Source organism: Onychostoma macrolepis, chromosome 03 (genome assembly GCF_012432095.1).
Source record: "Onychostoma macrolepis isolate SWU-2019 chromosome 03, ASM1243209v1, whole genome shotgun sequence".
In the NCBI taxonomy this organism is placed as follows: Eukaryota; Metazoa; Chordata; class Actinopteri; order Cypriniformes; family Cyprinidae; genus Onychostoma; species Onychostoma macrolepis.
The window spans coordinates 30,740,005-30,756,529 of record NC_081157.1 but is presented as its reverse complement, the minus strand read 5'-3'; the positions used below and the strand labels follow the sequence as shown (position 1 = coordinate 30,756,529).

Below are 16,525 nucleotides of genomic sequence, written 5' to 3'. Positions count from 1 at the left end.
TGGTCATTATTTTCTCTTCATATTAATTTGTAGATTAATTTGTAAATTCACTGACACTGCATCTAATTTTTTTCAAAAATTACAAACATTTGATATTTAAACTGTCACTTTTGAAATGTGAGACTAAATTTGGAATAGCGTATATACATGAAGAGCAATGTATCCAAAGTTTGGTGCAATAATGTAATAGGCAGTTCACTGAATGAATCTCTTTTTTGTGAACAGATTCAAAAAAATTTAATTCACTGGGAGAAATCAAAAATTACTCGCCTCTGCCAGAACAATCTTTTCTGTATTTTTTTTTTTACCAAACTGACGTGCTGTTATAATATCAGCAGCTATCAGAGAAAAGAAATAAAGGAACTGCTGCTGATAATCTGAACAGCAGTGCCAAAAACCCACATTAGCACCTAGAATGTGTAAATGAACACCTCTGTTAATTATGTCTTATTACTATTGCTTTAATTGCCAACTAAATGCCTTATTTATTCAGTGACACGATGCCAACTGCTAGAATAACAGGGATTTAAGCTCAAAGTGTGATTTCCAAACTCAATAGTTTTCCAGTGAGTCATGCATTTGCATGTTAGTGGGTTTCAATCAGGGCGGTAGCTGCGGCTTCCACAGAAAAGCCATGCTGAAGGTTTGTTCTAACACACAGACACATTTTGCAATGCAGCCATATGGCAGATGTTCACAAGAGAGCGTGATAAAGGAGCTAGTCTGCCGTGGCTGTGTCCCACTTAGTTGGCAGGATGAGTACTTCAAGGACAGACAATCTCTTGCACAAACGCCATTCCATCTAGCCATCAAAGTAGTGCAACTTTCCTGTGATGTTGCAGAAAGCCCAGTAAATTACTGCCATAAGTCTCATTACTAGAGCTGATCTGAAAACAATAACTGGAGGCTTTTGGTAAAAAAACACTCAGACGAGCCAAGTTTTCTGTGTTGTTGCTGTTTAGAGAATGAGTAAAAATAATGTAATGCCCTGTTCACAGTGATAGCAGTTTTATCACTGCAGGTCACCAGGTCGCTGTATTGTTGGTCGCTAGTAGGCGTTCACGCTGCTGGATTGCGTTACATGCGTAAAAGAAACACACACACAAAAAAAAATCCAGGGAAAGTGTTTGTAAAGTATATGACGGTGAGTAATGCATCATATCATGAACAAGATGAAGGATTATCAATAAATGAATCAGACTCACTTAGAATACAGACAATTAAATCATATTGTGGGCAGGGACCAATCATATAGAAGAGTGTAATCACTCAAAATAACATTATGTAAATTGATCAAATTAACCTTTACCAGAAACACACATTGGTATTTCTCTACAAGGAAAAATGGACCAGAATTATTGATGACTTATCTTGCACTTCACAGGTTTTTGTCAAATGAGATGCACTCTAGTATAAGAATGCAATACAGTTTTGGGGCACACTTTATTATATTGGATGTAGAATATAGTCATGCAGAATATGTGCTTTATAAGTACTAATAAACAGTCAATATGTTAATAATAGGCATGCTATAAGCAACTAGTTAATAGTGAGAAGTGGTCCCTATACTAAATTGTTGCCCAGTTTTAATTAAAGAATTTCATACTTTTAATCAGCAAGGATGCATCTATTTCAAATAAACTCTTCTTTTAAACTTTTTATTCACCAAATAATCCAGAAAAAAGTCTAATATTTCTAATATTTAAAATATTTTCACATTTTTAGCATTTAAATTATAATATTCCACAATATTGCATTTTTGCTGTATTTTTGCTCAAATAAATGCAGCACTGGTGATCACAACAGACTTAAATATAAGAATGTAGTAAAAGAGAAGAATGGTGAAATAATGAAGGAGTAGGTTAATGGAAGGAAAACAGTCTTTTCAGTCTTTACCATGGTTGGGTTTCCATGACATTCTGCCTCCTCCCTTCAGTTGGCTCGACTGGTGGTTGGAAAAATCTTATTTTAGTAGTAATGCATTTCCATTTACCTTTTAAGGGGATGGATAGACCGTAGAGCCGGAAAACTGGCTAGTTCCTTTCATGAGAATAGACCATTATTTATAAAGTGACAGATTATCAATTTAAGCCGCTCAGACTGTAGACCGTAAGTGGGAACTGTACCGTGTCTTTCACCATGAGTTACCCTAACTGCTCTGTGTGCCCTTCAGGTCTCTTAACCTCTGGCATAACTTATTAAAGTCCACTCCATTTCCCGGCTTTCCCTGGAGAGCGTAAACATCTTTGAGCAAGTCAGAAAGGCCTGTGAAGTGGGATTTGGGACCTGGATCTGCTTGGAAGCACAACTGAGACTTGATCTTCGGTCCAGCATCTAAGAAACACTAATCAAAGCATTCCACATGCTGATTTATCACGGCCCCAGGGTGGCCACTGTCCATCTTGGGAAATCATGTCCAAGCCTAATTTTCTCCATTGTGTGCCAGCTGAATAGAAAATCTTCAAAGAGTGTTTTTAGAGATTTAGAGTGTTTTTTTTCCCTTCCGTTCTTTCTTTCTTTACACCTTTTCTGTTGTTTGTGAAGCTCCGACAGAGGCTTGATGACTTAAAAATCCTCAGGGTTCATCATCAGCACCTGATTTCAGTCACCGCTCCATTGTGAGGGAACACAACGTTACGACGCCCACAATCCGAAGCTCTGTGATGGCTTATGGAAATGAGCGTTATTCAAATTTCTCATTTGTGTGTCGCATAGCAAGTGCCCATCATTTGCCCCATTTAGATGAGCAGACCTGCATAAAACATGAGTTGGGAAGCCCTTGATGTAACAAGGCTGTCATTTCAACCCTAAGAAAGCTGGAGGGTTTAAGCTCAGATGTTTTAAAGATTGTGTATGAGTCGGGCCAGATGATTAGAGATGATCTCGAGAACATGGCATCCGCAAGGGCTTGTGGGTGTTGTTGGTGCTGATTTGTGGCGTGCGTGATGTGTGACGGCCGCTGGTCATGACGGACACTTTGGTCGTGATCTTCAGTGTAACGGACAGCGCCGACGGAGGTGCTAATGGGTCAAGCTTGGTGACAGCGGCAGCAGCCGCTGACAGCTCTTATGCCATCTGACATCTCAGACAGCGCTGGAACTAATAGTCGTACAGCTGAAACAGACATAACCCTGTTCCTGTTGTACTCTCTAAATATTTCAGCAGTTAAGCAGTAAGAAGAACATTTTATGCCTGCTTGGATGCTTGACATGGCTGCTATGGCTGAATAGTTTATTAATGTCTTAAGCATTAGTCCTCCACCAGTGAGAAAATGATGGAAAAGTTTTACTGTTACTCATTTGCAAATGAGCCTCTTATACACTACTGTATGGGGTCAATACCATTTCTTTTTTGTTTGTTTGTTTTTGAAAGAAATTAATTCTTTAATTTAGCAAGGATGCATTGACTTGATTGATAGTGACAGGAAAGATATTTATAGTATAGTTTTAAATGCTGTTATTTTGAGCCTTCTATTCATTAAAGAATGCTGAAAGAAAATCATAGTCTTCACACAAATAGTAAGCATTACAATTGTTTTCAGCATTGATAATAATAATAAATGTTTAATGAGCAGCAAATCAGCATATGAATAGATAGAAGAATAATGACTGCTGTAAATTCAGTTTTGCTATCAAAGGAATAAATTCATTCATAAATTGTGTCTCTTAAAAGTAAATATTAAAATTGTTATTTTAATAATATTGTAATAATATTTCACAATAGTAATGTTTTTAATGACTTTTTGATTAAATAAATGCACCCTTGGTGAGCATGTGTAACATTGATTTCACAAAAAGCAAGCAATTTTTTTCTTGAAACTTGGCTTATACCCTTTCTTTTCATTAGTGCCTGTGGTTTGTTAAACTTTAAAGACACCTCCAGACCTTTAAAAAAAAATGTTGTACCTTATTTTCATTTAATTTTACCTCTGTGTTTATGTTTTAGCCTTGAGGAAACCAAACAACTAAAATTAAAAGAGAAAAAAAGTAAAACATAATTTATTTCGACTGAATAATAGGCTTTGCACTTCTTAATCATGTTTTAGAAGTTTAATTAAAATTCAGTCAGAAGGAAGGAATGTTTTGCAATAATGTCCTTGAATTTTTTTGTTTGCTCTGGATTGTTAAACTCATTTGCTCTGAGCTAAGTATTAAGGGATCGACAAAATCAATATTTGTGTTTATTATCTATGTATATTTATGTTTTGTGGAGTAACAGTGCTTTGCAATTGACAGAACACAATCCAGAAACAATGACTCTATGATCTCTGTGATATATTCCCTTGACTCTTGTGCACATGGTTTGAGCATGTGAGCATGCTGGTGATTCTGTTGAACTGTGTGACTCTGGGCATGTTCCAGCCATGTGAGGACCTCAAGTGCCAGTCTGAGTGGTGTGTCGTCCTACAGGTAAGTCTCGCTCCATTATGCAATGAGAGAAAGCTTGTAATGTGATAATGTTTCTTCAAACGTCATTCCAAGATACAGTATTCCATAAAAGCATTTAAACACTTAAAACTGGAGGGATTGCATTGCATTAAATAACATTAAACCATCAAATGCTGCTAGAGCTTTTCTCAGTACTGACTTCACTTCTCTGATGCATTTACTTCAAAACAAACTAGTTTCAAGGTGATTTTTTTGTGAATTTATGAAGTTCAAGCAGGTGTACTTGCAGAATACTAGGCATGCTTCATCATCACATGTTCCACTATGCTCCATGTTTCTTTTTTATCATTTGAAACCTAACAAATGTGGATCACAGTTGTTATAGTAAAGTAAAACTGATACTAAAACCATAAAAACATTTTCGTTACTAGAAATTTAACTGAAGTGAAAGAAAATATTAAAAAGAAAATATATAGATGTAAAAAAAAAAGAATAAAAAAAAACTAAATTACTTTAAGATTAAAATGGAAAATATAAAAGTAATTAATTAAATTTATAACTAAAAATAATTAAAAATGAATAAAAAATATTAATAGTAGCTCAATAAAAATAAAATAAAATTGGTGTGGATTAGATCTCCAAGTACTTTTTTGGGGCCTCTGTACATCAGAATTCACATCTCCACTGGTCCTAAAATGATTCCTTACCCTTTATTTTATTTGTTTATTTTATTATTTTTGTGTCCAATATCTGTTTTTAGGACTGTCTCAGCACAGAGTTGGCGTTTCGCCCATGTTTTGTGGCACGCACCAGTTTAGGGGTCACTGGAACCTTTGCCAGATATCAGAGACTGAGGCATTTTTCTGTAGTTTTGTAATTCTCTGTAATCCTGCCCACGCTCCCACCAAAGTGAACTGGGTTTTATATATGGTACTATGGGAAATTTTTATGTCCAGAAGAGCCTGACATCAGCATCAGCAGGATTTAGGAGATCGGGTCGGCTGAGGCCAGAGCTGAAAATACTACACAAAATGAATCATAGCTGATCCTCTCACTCTCTCCCTGTAAACTGCTCAAATGGTGCCCAAATTTATATAAGCACATTTAAAGTTCTCTGCCCTCTCCCCAAAGAGACAGGAAGAAAAATTATACTTCAATGCTTTTGCATTCTCTCAAAATTTTGCGTTCACCCAAAAAACTTTGCATTCACCTGAAAAACTTTTTGTGATGAAAATAATATGAAGTGGGAGGAAAATCTATATTTCAGTGCTTTTGTGTGTGAACTCAAGGTTTCTCGGGGTAAATGCAATACTTTTATCAAAAATATTGGTCATATTTTAGTTTGGGGACCAATTCTCACTGTTAACTACGACTGTTGCCTCAATAAACTCCTAATTTGCTGCTTATTAAGTAAGCAATAAGGTACGTGAGGCCATGCTGTATCGTGAATTAATCACGGCTGAAGGGCGTTGTTAGGCACGACATGAAGGGGAGTAAAACGGTTACCACACAATAAAAAAATAGTCAAACCACAAATTTATGTTTTGAAATGTTACTTTTTTTGAGAAGTTCGTTAAATGCTGTCCTTCCGCTAAAAAATAGTTCCTGACAGCAACAGTAAACAGCAAGAGAATGTTCCGAACATGCCTCTCATCTAATGGAGCTTAAATAAAAACAGAGAGGTCTTATCATCCGCTGTGTCCTTTATTGTTTTAACACCATACACTCTTAAAAATAAAGGTGCTTCACGATGCCATAGAAGAACCTTTTTGTCTAAATGGTTCCATAAAGAACCTTTAACATCTGAAGAACCTTTCTGTTTCACAAAAGGTTCTTCGTGGTGAAAGAAGGTTCTTCAGATTATATAAAAAGGTAAGGAAGAGATGGTTCTTTAAAGAGCCTTTGACTGAATGGTTCTTTGTGGAACCAAAAATGGTTCTTCTATGGCATCGCTTGAAGAACCTTTTGAAGCACCTTTATTTTTAAGAGTGGATATTTTCTCATCAACATCTGCTTATCTCTCAGCATGAGGAAATGTCTGTTCTCCGTATTTTAGTTTAAAACGGATCGATTCGCGGCACAGCGCGAGTTTGCAAGCGTCATTACAGTGTAAACTGATGGACATAAAGACATACAGAATCATACCTGAAACAGAAAACTAATAAATACAGTAATATTCCCTCCTCACTTCGGAAACTGTGGGCTTCCACACAGACGCGCGCCGCACACACATCAACATATCTCCGCACGAGAAGCGTTTATATTTATGGAACTAACCATTTTATAATAGTTAGTAAGGTAGTTGTTAAATTTAGGAATGGATACATCTGCAAAAGAGTGCAATGTTTTTTGAGGGAATGCACATTTTCTAGTTGAGAAGCAGTACTTTTGAGAGAGAACACTAGCATTTTGCAAGAAAATGAAATTTTGTAAGCAAGTTCTTTTACGATAGAGAGCGAAATATTTGTGAGCGAAAGCAGCATTTATTGAGGGAAGCAAATTCAAAAGCATATATACAGTGTTGGGGAGTAACTAGTTACATGTAATGGAATTACGTAATTTAATTACAAAGTAAATGTAACTATAATCTGTTACAGTCGCTGAGAAAAAATGTGTAATTAAATTACACTTATGAAAATGTTAACAATTATTTAGGGGGTTACATCTGATTATTTTCAAACACATAAGTATTTGATTGATTTCTTTCCCAAATTGCATCGACTGCTCTAAAATATGAGACATGTTTCAAGAGTTTAGGACACAGAATACGACACATTTTTTTAATAACTGTTTTCTTCCTATTTTGGTTTGTGTATATGCTTTATTTTTTAAGATTAACAGGTTTTTTTTTCCAAGGCATTGTTAGATGCCAGTGTTTCCTGTCATAACTATGCAAAGATTTGATTTCAAAAACAGTATCATAGCTATTAAATTATTTCATGTTATGATTTTAAATCTGTATTTAACCTCAAAACAATCTCAAAGTAAAAAGAGTTGCTAAAGTCTGATTTTGTGGTTTAATTTAATTATTATAATCTTAGTGATGAAGGATTTTGAAAGTCTGACAGTAATCAGCGTTGAGCACTATAAGGATTATCCTCCCTGGTCTAAATGTTTCAAAATGATAAACAGTTGAAAACATTTGTTAGAAATTTTGAAAAGTAATCAAAAAGTAATCAGTTACATTACTTTAATAAAGTAATTGAAGTAGTTACACTACTTATTACATTTTAAATAAGGTAACTTGTAATCTGTAACCTATTACATTTCCAAAGTAACCTTCACAACACTGTTGATATATAATTGTTTAAATGTAGTAAAATGTCTGTCCTACTATGTGATTATATTAATGTGATCTGTGTCCACAGGTGTTTGATGACTGCATCTTCGCCTTCTTTGCTGTGGAGATGGTCATCAAAATGATAGCCCTGGGGATTTTTGGATCAAAGTGTTACCTTGGTGACACATGGAACCGCCTGGACTTCTTCATTGTCATGGCAGGGTGAGGAATCTGCCTTTTTTCTCACTTGTCACTCATGCATTTAACCATTATCACCACGGTAAAGCTGGTCAAGAGGGACCCACCACTCGATTTACAGGCCATCAGTTGGGAAATAGAATTATTGTGAGATGTCCCAGCGCTCTGATTCATTTACCATTTGAAAAAACACTCCCCTTGCTGTTTAAAATGACCTTTAAATTGACAAGAGTGATGAATGCATGAAGACTTCTCTTTTAAAACCTCTTTTCTTTCATTATCCTCATGTAAGATCGACAGAAAGAAAGGTTATAGAGATTGACCTTTAGTGTCTGATGCTTGCAGTATGTTTCCTCTGCTCTGCTTTCTTCAGGATGATGGAGTATTCACTGGACGGTCATAACGCCAGCCTGTCAGCCATCCGGACTGTGCGAGTGCTCAGGCCCCTGCGAGCCATCAACAGAGTGCCTAGTAAGTGTCTGTCATGCTGGGAAATCCAGATAAAATGGGGTATTTTTGGTGATTAATTGGTTTGAGATGGTTTATGTGCTTTAAGCCTCTGGTGGTGTTCGCGTCATTTTGACCCAGAGAGGATTTTCTTTTTGCCAAAAAATAATGTTATCACACTGGGCTAAAACTTGGCTAAAACTGACCTTGTTCACACAGGGTATAACAACTTCCCAAAATAGTTTCCACCTTGTTACACTTGTGGTGTTCACAGTCAAAAATGGCCAGCCTACAAAAAAGTTTCTAAAATTCTCATTATGCTATATTATCAGCAGATATTGGATTCAATCTGGCAGCTTGATTTCTTTCAATTAGGACAGATTTTGTATTTCTTTTTGGAACTGACTGATCATAGGCCTCATTGATCTTAAAAAATTAGCACTGTTTATCATACGATTGTCCTTTAATGTTTAAACAGGAAGTTTATTTTGAAAAGTATTTATTTTGTGAAAAATGGAACAAAGCCACACTTCCCAGTCAAAAATGACCGGCCTGTAAAAAATAGCTTTTTTTGAAAAAAAGGCCAGTCATTTTTGACCAGGAAAAACAAAAGTGCTATAGGGTTTTCAACATAGCACAAGGGTTAAACATATTTATCAGCCAGGTTAAAGGGGTCATGAACTGAGAAATCAAAATTCCCTTGATCTTTTTTGACATATACAGGAGGTCATTGTGCTATAAAAACTTTCTGTAAGTTTCATAACTCAGAACTTTCTCGTTAGTCTAAAAACAGCTTGCAGTATATTGAAGCCAATCTGCCAAAAAGACAGAAGATCAACACCTGCTTCTAAATCGCTGCCTGTTTAGCCCCGCCCACCATTTTGTGCACGGCCGCACATAGTAGGTAAATGACAAGAGCACAATTCGATGCAGGATTTTCAGAAAGACAATGATGTGCTGACTATATTGGATCCGATGTCGCACCACACAAGTATGAGTTACTATTTTCATTACTTTTGCTTTGTCTGATCACTATTGCTTTTTCTCTTCTTACAGATCTTTTGATATGTACTGAGTAGTTATGCATTTTTAACCTAAATCACAGCAGCCCATCTGTGAAGGATGTACTCTGTCAAACATACACAACCGTTAGCCAATCACAGCAGTGGGCATTTACTTCTGAGTCTACAATCCGCCAAGCCTATTCAAACAGAGTGTTCTGATGAGGGGGTTAAAAACAGGACAGAAAATAGCCTATTACTTTTAAATGAAATGTGTATATGTTTTTGTTGTAAAAATCCTGATAACATTATAAGTAGACCTCAGAGAACAGTACAAAATAAAAAACAAAGGCAGTTCATGGCCCCTTTAAGTCAGCTATGTCACGTTGGCTGAGCTGCTGGGGATCCATTGAATAGTCTCACGATTAGTCACATGGCATTTACGGTTCAGGCGATTGGCTTAAAATGTGGCATATTTCAAATAGTACATTTCCAGGAAAATATTTTTCTCCGTTATAAATTTTCTTGCCGGCAACAAACCAGCTACTATGTTCCAAAAACCAGCTTCGACAACCTAAAGCTGTTATGACTTGGTTTTTCCAGCAAGGTGATCTTTAGTTGTGGATGCTGCCTGTCACTCAAAATATGTTATTATGTGTCCTTTCATCTGTGATGAAAGGAGAAAACAGCTGCCTGATCTATGACTTGTGAAGCAGAGATCATCTCAGCCAATTACGTTATGAGCCTATGTGCAGGAAAGACAACTTACAGAACACACTAGTCCATAAATTACCCAGCAGAACATGTCCCACAAACTGAGAGAGGCATATTTCTTCCAGTAATGAGCCTCTGTACGGTGGACTGACAGTTATATTTGATCTCTAGATCCTTGTCTATAAGAAAAACCACGAGTTAACGTGTCCCACAAGTCAAAGGCCATATAAAGTTACCATAGTGTCCCCTCTTGTTACTGTCAACAGATTTCTACACAGACAAAGGTCTGCTCAAAAGTTTGTTCTTTTCTTTCTGTATTTGATTAACAATACAGTAAACAGTAATATTGTAAATTATTACAATTTATAATAAATGTTTTCTATTGCAATATATTTTCAATTGTAAGTTATTCCTGTGTTGGCCGTTATTACAGTCTTCAGTGTCACACGATCCTTTAGAAATCATTCTAATATGCCAAGTTTGTGCTCAAGAAATACTTTTTATTATTATCAATGTTGAAATACAGTTGTGCTGCTTAATATTTTTGCAGAAACAAAAGAAAAGCATTCCATAAAATTTTAAATCGAAATGTTTTGTAAAATTATAAATGTCTTTACTATCTCTTTTGTTCGATTTATTGAATCTTTGCTGAATCAAAGTACTAATTTCTTGAAAACATACACAGTATATGTATTGTACATAGATTTGTACATGTAGATGTAGGTAGTGTATATAGAAGTGTATGTAGTGAATTTCCCATTTGTTTCGTAGCATTTTTGGAGAGCAAACATTTTATTGCATCAGTGAATTTCGACAGCCATAGAAATGGCAGATTCCCTGGTTAGTGCACTTACTGCTAAACTAGGAGATGGATTGAGACACACCCTGGAGTGAGTTGGAGATTTAAAGTATGAGTAAGTCTGCTCCACCACATCAGCTTTAATGACTCTGCTGTTGCCCAGATGGAGGACGAGATACTGTGATTTATTTGTCTCGGTGGAGTGTTGCCGCCAGCAGAAGTGCTTTTAGTATGGAATGATATTACGATTTTCTAATGAGTGAATTGTGGATGTTAGTTGGAGTGTATGTGTGCGTCTATGTTATTTTGTTATTGCCGACATGCCATTTCACACCTGAAGCTGTATTTCAAATACCAAGCTAGAAATGTTTGGCAGAGCGATTCTCTATCTCTCATGTATCTGTTTACACAAGAGCGAGTTAGTATGTTCATCCACTTCCACTATGTGACCACACGTATCTCTAGGGGGCTCATTAAAGTGTCCGATCGACGCTGTGGCTCCACACTGTCTTTGGTGGGAAGGATGCAGGCCTTCGAGGGGATATCCACACTCAGACAGGCCCATTTAAGGCCTCTCCTCTCCATATCATACACTTTAATTACATCAGCCTCACACACCCACCTCAAACACATTAGTCACTCGGATCCACCGGATGCATCACTCCTCTCTGGGGGCACTTCTCACGATGATGTTTTCTGATGTTTTTATGCTTTTGCAAGCGAGTGTCTTTTTGCTGTTTTTCACCATTGTCGTGACTTCTCAAGAAAGCAGAGTGATGGACTGGACTGATTCATCTGAAATAAGTATGAGTATCTGTAGATAACAAGGCATTCATTCCACTTGAGATATCCTGAACGCTGATGCTCTCGGGCTTATCTATTCTGACAGTTTTAGCGTGTCACTGAACACAGTTCACACCGGTCTGTCTTGATCACTGGGCCATGTGACAGTGACACCGCTGATTTACATATGCATCCATGACTCTTTTATTTTTTTTTGCTCTTTGGTTTGTTTTCTAAGACTGTCAATTGATTAAAATATTTTGTGATGCATTTCACGTAATCTCACAAAGATGCATAGCGATTTTATAGCAGATTCTATTTTTCTCAAACTGATTAAAAAACAGGAAATGCAAACACTGAATTCAATCTTTAAATAATAAAATAACTTTATGGATTCCCCACACCCTGTCACATGCTTTATAGAATTTTGAAAAATTCTTTCCTGCTGTCCTCTACCAGCATAGATGGTCTTCTCATTATTTGAGACATTTCACCTCTACAGCCAGGAATATTTTTTGACATTTCACATCGACAACATACTGTATACAATAAGTGAGAATAAATTATATAGATTCATGATAATAATTTTTTAATCAATGTTAATATATTCTAACATAAAAGAGTGCAAAGAGTTGTTTTTAGCAATACCACTGAAAAGTATAAAGCAGTTATAGTCAGATTTGTTAAAAATCTGTTAAAAATAACAGCATTAGACTAATTCATTGAATCACATACGTTAATGTGATAATTTTGACAGCCATGTTTGTATTCTTTAGAATACTATAATTTTTAAGTGCTTGAAAGTTCTGATGTGAGTTTATATTAGCATGTGACATACATTCCTTAAGTTTTTCCTATTATGGTAGTTCTCAGTTGAACACTAGAATTCTGTATCCACTCAAAATGTGAGGGTTTCATGCCTGTGCGAACCTCGCTTCCTCAGTGCTACTGTAGGGTGTTGCCAGGGCCTTGTTTTGTGGTTGATAAAGTGGTCTGAGTGATTGTTAGCACATTGCTATGTGGTTGCTAGGGTCTTGCTCTATGGTTGCTATGTTGTTCTGACTAGTGTTAGCTTTTATCAGTGCTAGTGGAAACCTGCAGTGAAGGATGATGGGAATGGATATTTGTTCAGTGGTTTAAGTCTTATTTTTCCATTAAAGTCTGACTCAGTCAGTCCCTGTGGTCCATCAGAAGTCCTTTTGTGCTCTGTCAAGCCTTACAACAAGTGGGACCGATTTGGGTTAAAGGTGTCGTTCTATAACCTAAGATTTGCCATTTCACCATATACACTGTTAAAAGGAGTCGATGCAACTCAATGCATTCAGATGTTGGGGTTTTTCTCAACTACTGTCATAAAATTTGCCTCAAGTAAGATTAGTTTATGTCAGTTTTAATTTGTTAATTCACTAAATGCAAAATGACTAATTCTGACAACAAATGAATCAAAGCAACTACAGATTTTTTGTTCAACAAATTTTCAATTAGGAACCAAAACTGATCTATGGTTTTGGTAGCCAAAGGACACTTAATATCTGAAATGAACTGTGTTCTCTTTGTTTATGAAAGCACAATCACCTTACAAAGCAAAAGTATCTGAGATATAGTTTAAAAAATTTTTTTAATGTTTGACTAATTTGGGGAATTCTGTTCGTCTAACATGTTTTTTTTATTTTTTTTATGTAGTTTCAAGTAATTCACATTTCAGTATTTGTCTCCTGCAAAGTGGAAAACATGTTTTTCTTTCTTTCTTTCTTGTTCTCTCTGAAAATTCCTTCAAATATATTATGAAAATGTCTATGTCAACGTGGCAATTGGTAGATTTGAACATAAATACAACACTGTTATTGGTCAACAATTATCAGTCAAGTGTGATAATCTTAAAATATTATCTCATTAATCCATATACTTGTCTGTCAGGTATTTATACTGGTAATTAAAAAAATTAAGCATGTTATGCCAACCCCCCACAAAACGCAGTATATAGTAATCACACAACAACTTTAACGGTGTTGCGTCTGTGTTTTTGTATTTCAGGTATGAGGATACTGGTGACTCTGCTTCTTGATACTTTGCCTATGTTAGGCAATGTCCTCCTGCTGTGCTTTTTTGTCTTCTTTATATTCGGCATTGTCGGGGTGCAGCTGTGGGCTGGACTTCTTAGGAATCGGTGTTTCATGCCAGATAACGTGAAAGCGTAAGTACAGTCCTGCTCTTATCTAACTGGCAGCTTTCTTCCCCTCTTCTCCTCCTTTACCCTCTCTCCGCTGGGAGCATGTCAGCGCTGCCGATATGATCCAAAGTGGCAGCCAACTGTTGCCAGAAGCAATGGCATTTCAGCTGCTGACAGTCTTGTAAACTGAACATTGCACCCTGGCATAAAATCAGTGCTGAGCATCGGTCCCCGGGCACTGTAGGTACACACACCTCCAACAAAGGTATATGGGTAAAAGCATATTAAATGAAAAAAAGCCTTGAGAGGCTTTGATAAGTACAGACTGCAGCTATCAAAATGAGTTGAATTATAAGTCATATATTTTGATGTAATGGTACAAATACAGAATGCATGTGTTTTGATGCTAGAGCAACAACATTTTCACCTGCCAGGTCTTATTTAGAAATATGAGCCAGTGAAATGCCCCATTCTAAAGTGTTTTTATGAAAGTTATTTTATTGAGTATAAAATTATATTACATTTTATATTGACCTGGATCAGCCTTGTTTACATACATACAGTTGATTAAATTTTTTGTATCACTTAGCAGTACCATTTGTGACATGATATTCCCAAACTCGCTGTGGCTCTCTGTGGTATTTGTTTTAATAAAATGTTTAACCCTCATGTTCTGTTTTGAATTTAATTTAATTTTCCTGGGGGCTCCAGGTACCCCAGTTGTGAAATTTCCCTCTAAAACAAAATTCTGACCTGATTATAACATATTAGACAGATGGATCAATGATGAGTAAGAGTTTCCATGAAAAAGAAAAGGAAACATCTTTGAAAAACTAGTTTAAAACATATTTTCTGTCATGTGGTGTAACCATAATAAACTGTAATTTTCCTCACGTCTTGAGTACATGTGAGTGTTTACATCAATATCATTATTGCAAAAAAAGATTCATAGAAATTTGTAGATATCCAGTTTTAGGGGAGTGGCTTACCACTTAACATTTTACAATCTGCACCAACCTTGCCTTGTCATAAAAAGGGTCAAATTATCTGGTATTTTAAGACACTTACTCACCTTGACGCACAGTCACAGGGGGGTCCTCTCATGTAAATGACTCATGTAAAGATAAGGAAGATGCTGTGTGGTCTCTGAGCATATAATGTGTGTCTGTTTTAGTAAGTAAATGCCATATATTCCACATTGTTTTCCATGTGTTTCCACAGCCTTTATAATCTGTCACACATGAGTCCGTACTACATGAATGAAGAAGGTGAGGAAAACCCCTTCATCTGCGCCTCCGATAAGGAGAACGGCATGCTGCGCTGTAGTCAGGTGCCCCCCCTCAAGGAGGGTGTTGAGTGCACTTTAAATGCATCTCCACCGGGACATGCCTACTCTGGCCTGGATGGGACAGGCAACAGCAGCTGTGTTAACTGGAACCAGTATTACAATAAGTGTAAGCCCGGGGAGCTCAACCCGCACAAAGGGGCAGTGAACTTCGATAATATTGGATATGCCTGGATTGCGATATTCCAGGTAAGTTCCTCTTGGAATGTTGTTTGTAATCCAGATCATTTCCATGTCGCTGATGGTCTTTTTGTTGGGCGCTGTGGGAATGGAAATGCATTAGTAAGCGTCATTGTTCTTTTCCCTAAAGTCAAAGGCCCTAGTTATTACAAATATAGATGAGGCTTTTTACAACTTTTTATTACTCCATTTTCATCTTGAAATGACAAAGTCTTGTTAAGCACGCTCCAATCACACCAAATTATTGAATCTTCTCTGAGCAAATGTCTGTTTTAGTCATTTCTGCCCCTTGCTCGGGAGGAGCTCTGCAAAGTGATGAGATTGGATGGGAATGTGATATCTTATATCGCAGCCTGTGGAAATTAAATCAGAAAAGAAAAAGCTTCCCGTCGCATATTAACTCATTTGTACTTTCAATCCATCCTCATCAGCAGAGTTGAATCACCACAGACGGACTGGTGGCACAAACCCTGTTTAAGCATATTAATATGCTCAGTCATGCCCTTGTTGGAGGGGCACGTTGGGCACGTTGGGCCTGTCGTACAGACATACAATGAGACCTGTGCTCCATTCTGTTGGAAATGAATGTTGGTCTCATTCGTCCGATCGTTACAAGTGGGTCAGTCACGTGGTGTCCCTTTTGGCTGGGTTATAATGACGGTACAGGATATGCAATTATAAAAGAGGGCCTGAAGGGTTTTCACCTGTGTCAACATAAGATCTTAATAGGACCTGGATTGTACTCATAAAATGACACCTCAGGGAGCAGGTTATTCTAAAATAATGTTTCTTCACCTATTGGCACTTTTATGGCCAGATAGACCTTTTTTCTTTTTGTTCTATAGCGGTTACTATAAAATGGGAATTTTAAAACAAAGAGTAAAAAATATATTGTTATTCATATTTTAGTGTTTAGTAATTAAAGTTATTTTGTGAAAATTGATTTATATCATTTTCTACACATTTTGCCACTGATAAAGTTAATGTACTCGGTGAGAAGCATGTTTGAAATTAAATGAGACATTGTGTGTGAAGAAAATGAATTAAAATCAAGGTCAATTTCACTTCTGAGCAGAATTTTTCGTGGATCATTTCAGATCAGGTAATTTTTTAATTATATTAAAAGTTTGAAAATATTAGTTAATTGACCCTTCTCACCTGGAGTTTGATTGACAGGCGATCTGACCAATCATAATGTAAAATCTGCCATTTTTGTCAGA

General features: G+C 36.6%; 1 protein-coding gene across 1 annotated transcript in view; it reads left to right on the top strand.

The window, feature by feature from the left end:
- Window positions 1–16,525, top strand: part of cacna1ha (calcium channel, voltage-dependent, T type, alpha 1H subunit a) — a 107,039-nt gene that overhangs the window by 45,941 nt on the left and 44,573 nt on the right. Inside the window, 5 exon segments of the mRNA XM_058769987.1 lie at window positions 4,300–4,409; window positions 7,757–7,890; window positions 8,240–8,337; window positions 13,645–13,804; window positions 15,002–15,314. Coding sequence (XP_058625970.1) covers window positions 4,300–4,409; window positions 7,757–7,890; window positions 8,240–8,337; window positions 13,645–13,804; window positions 15,002–15,314 — 815 coding nt within the window.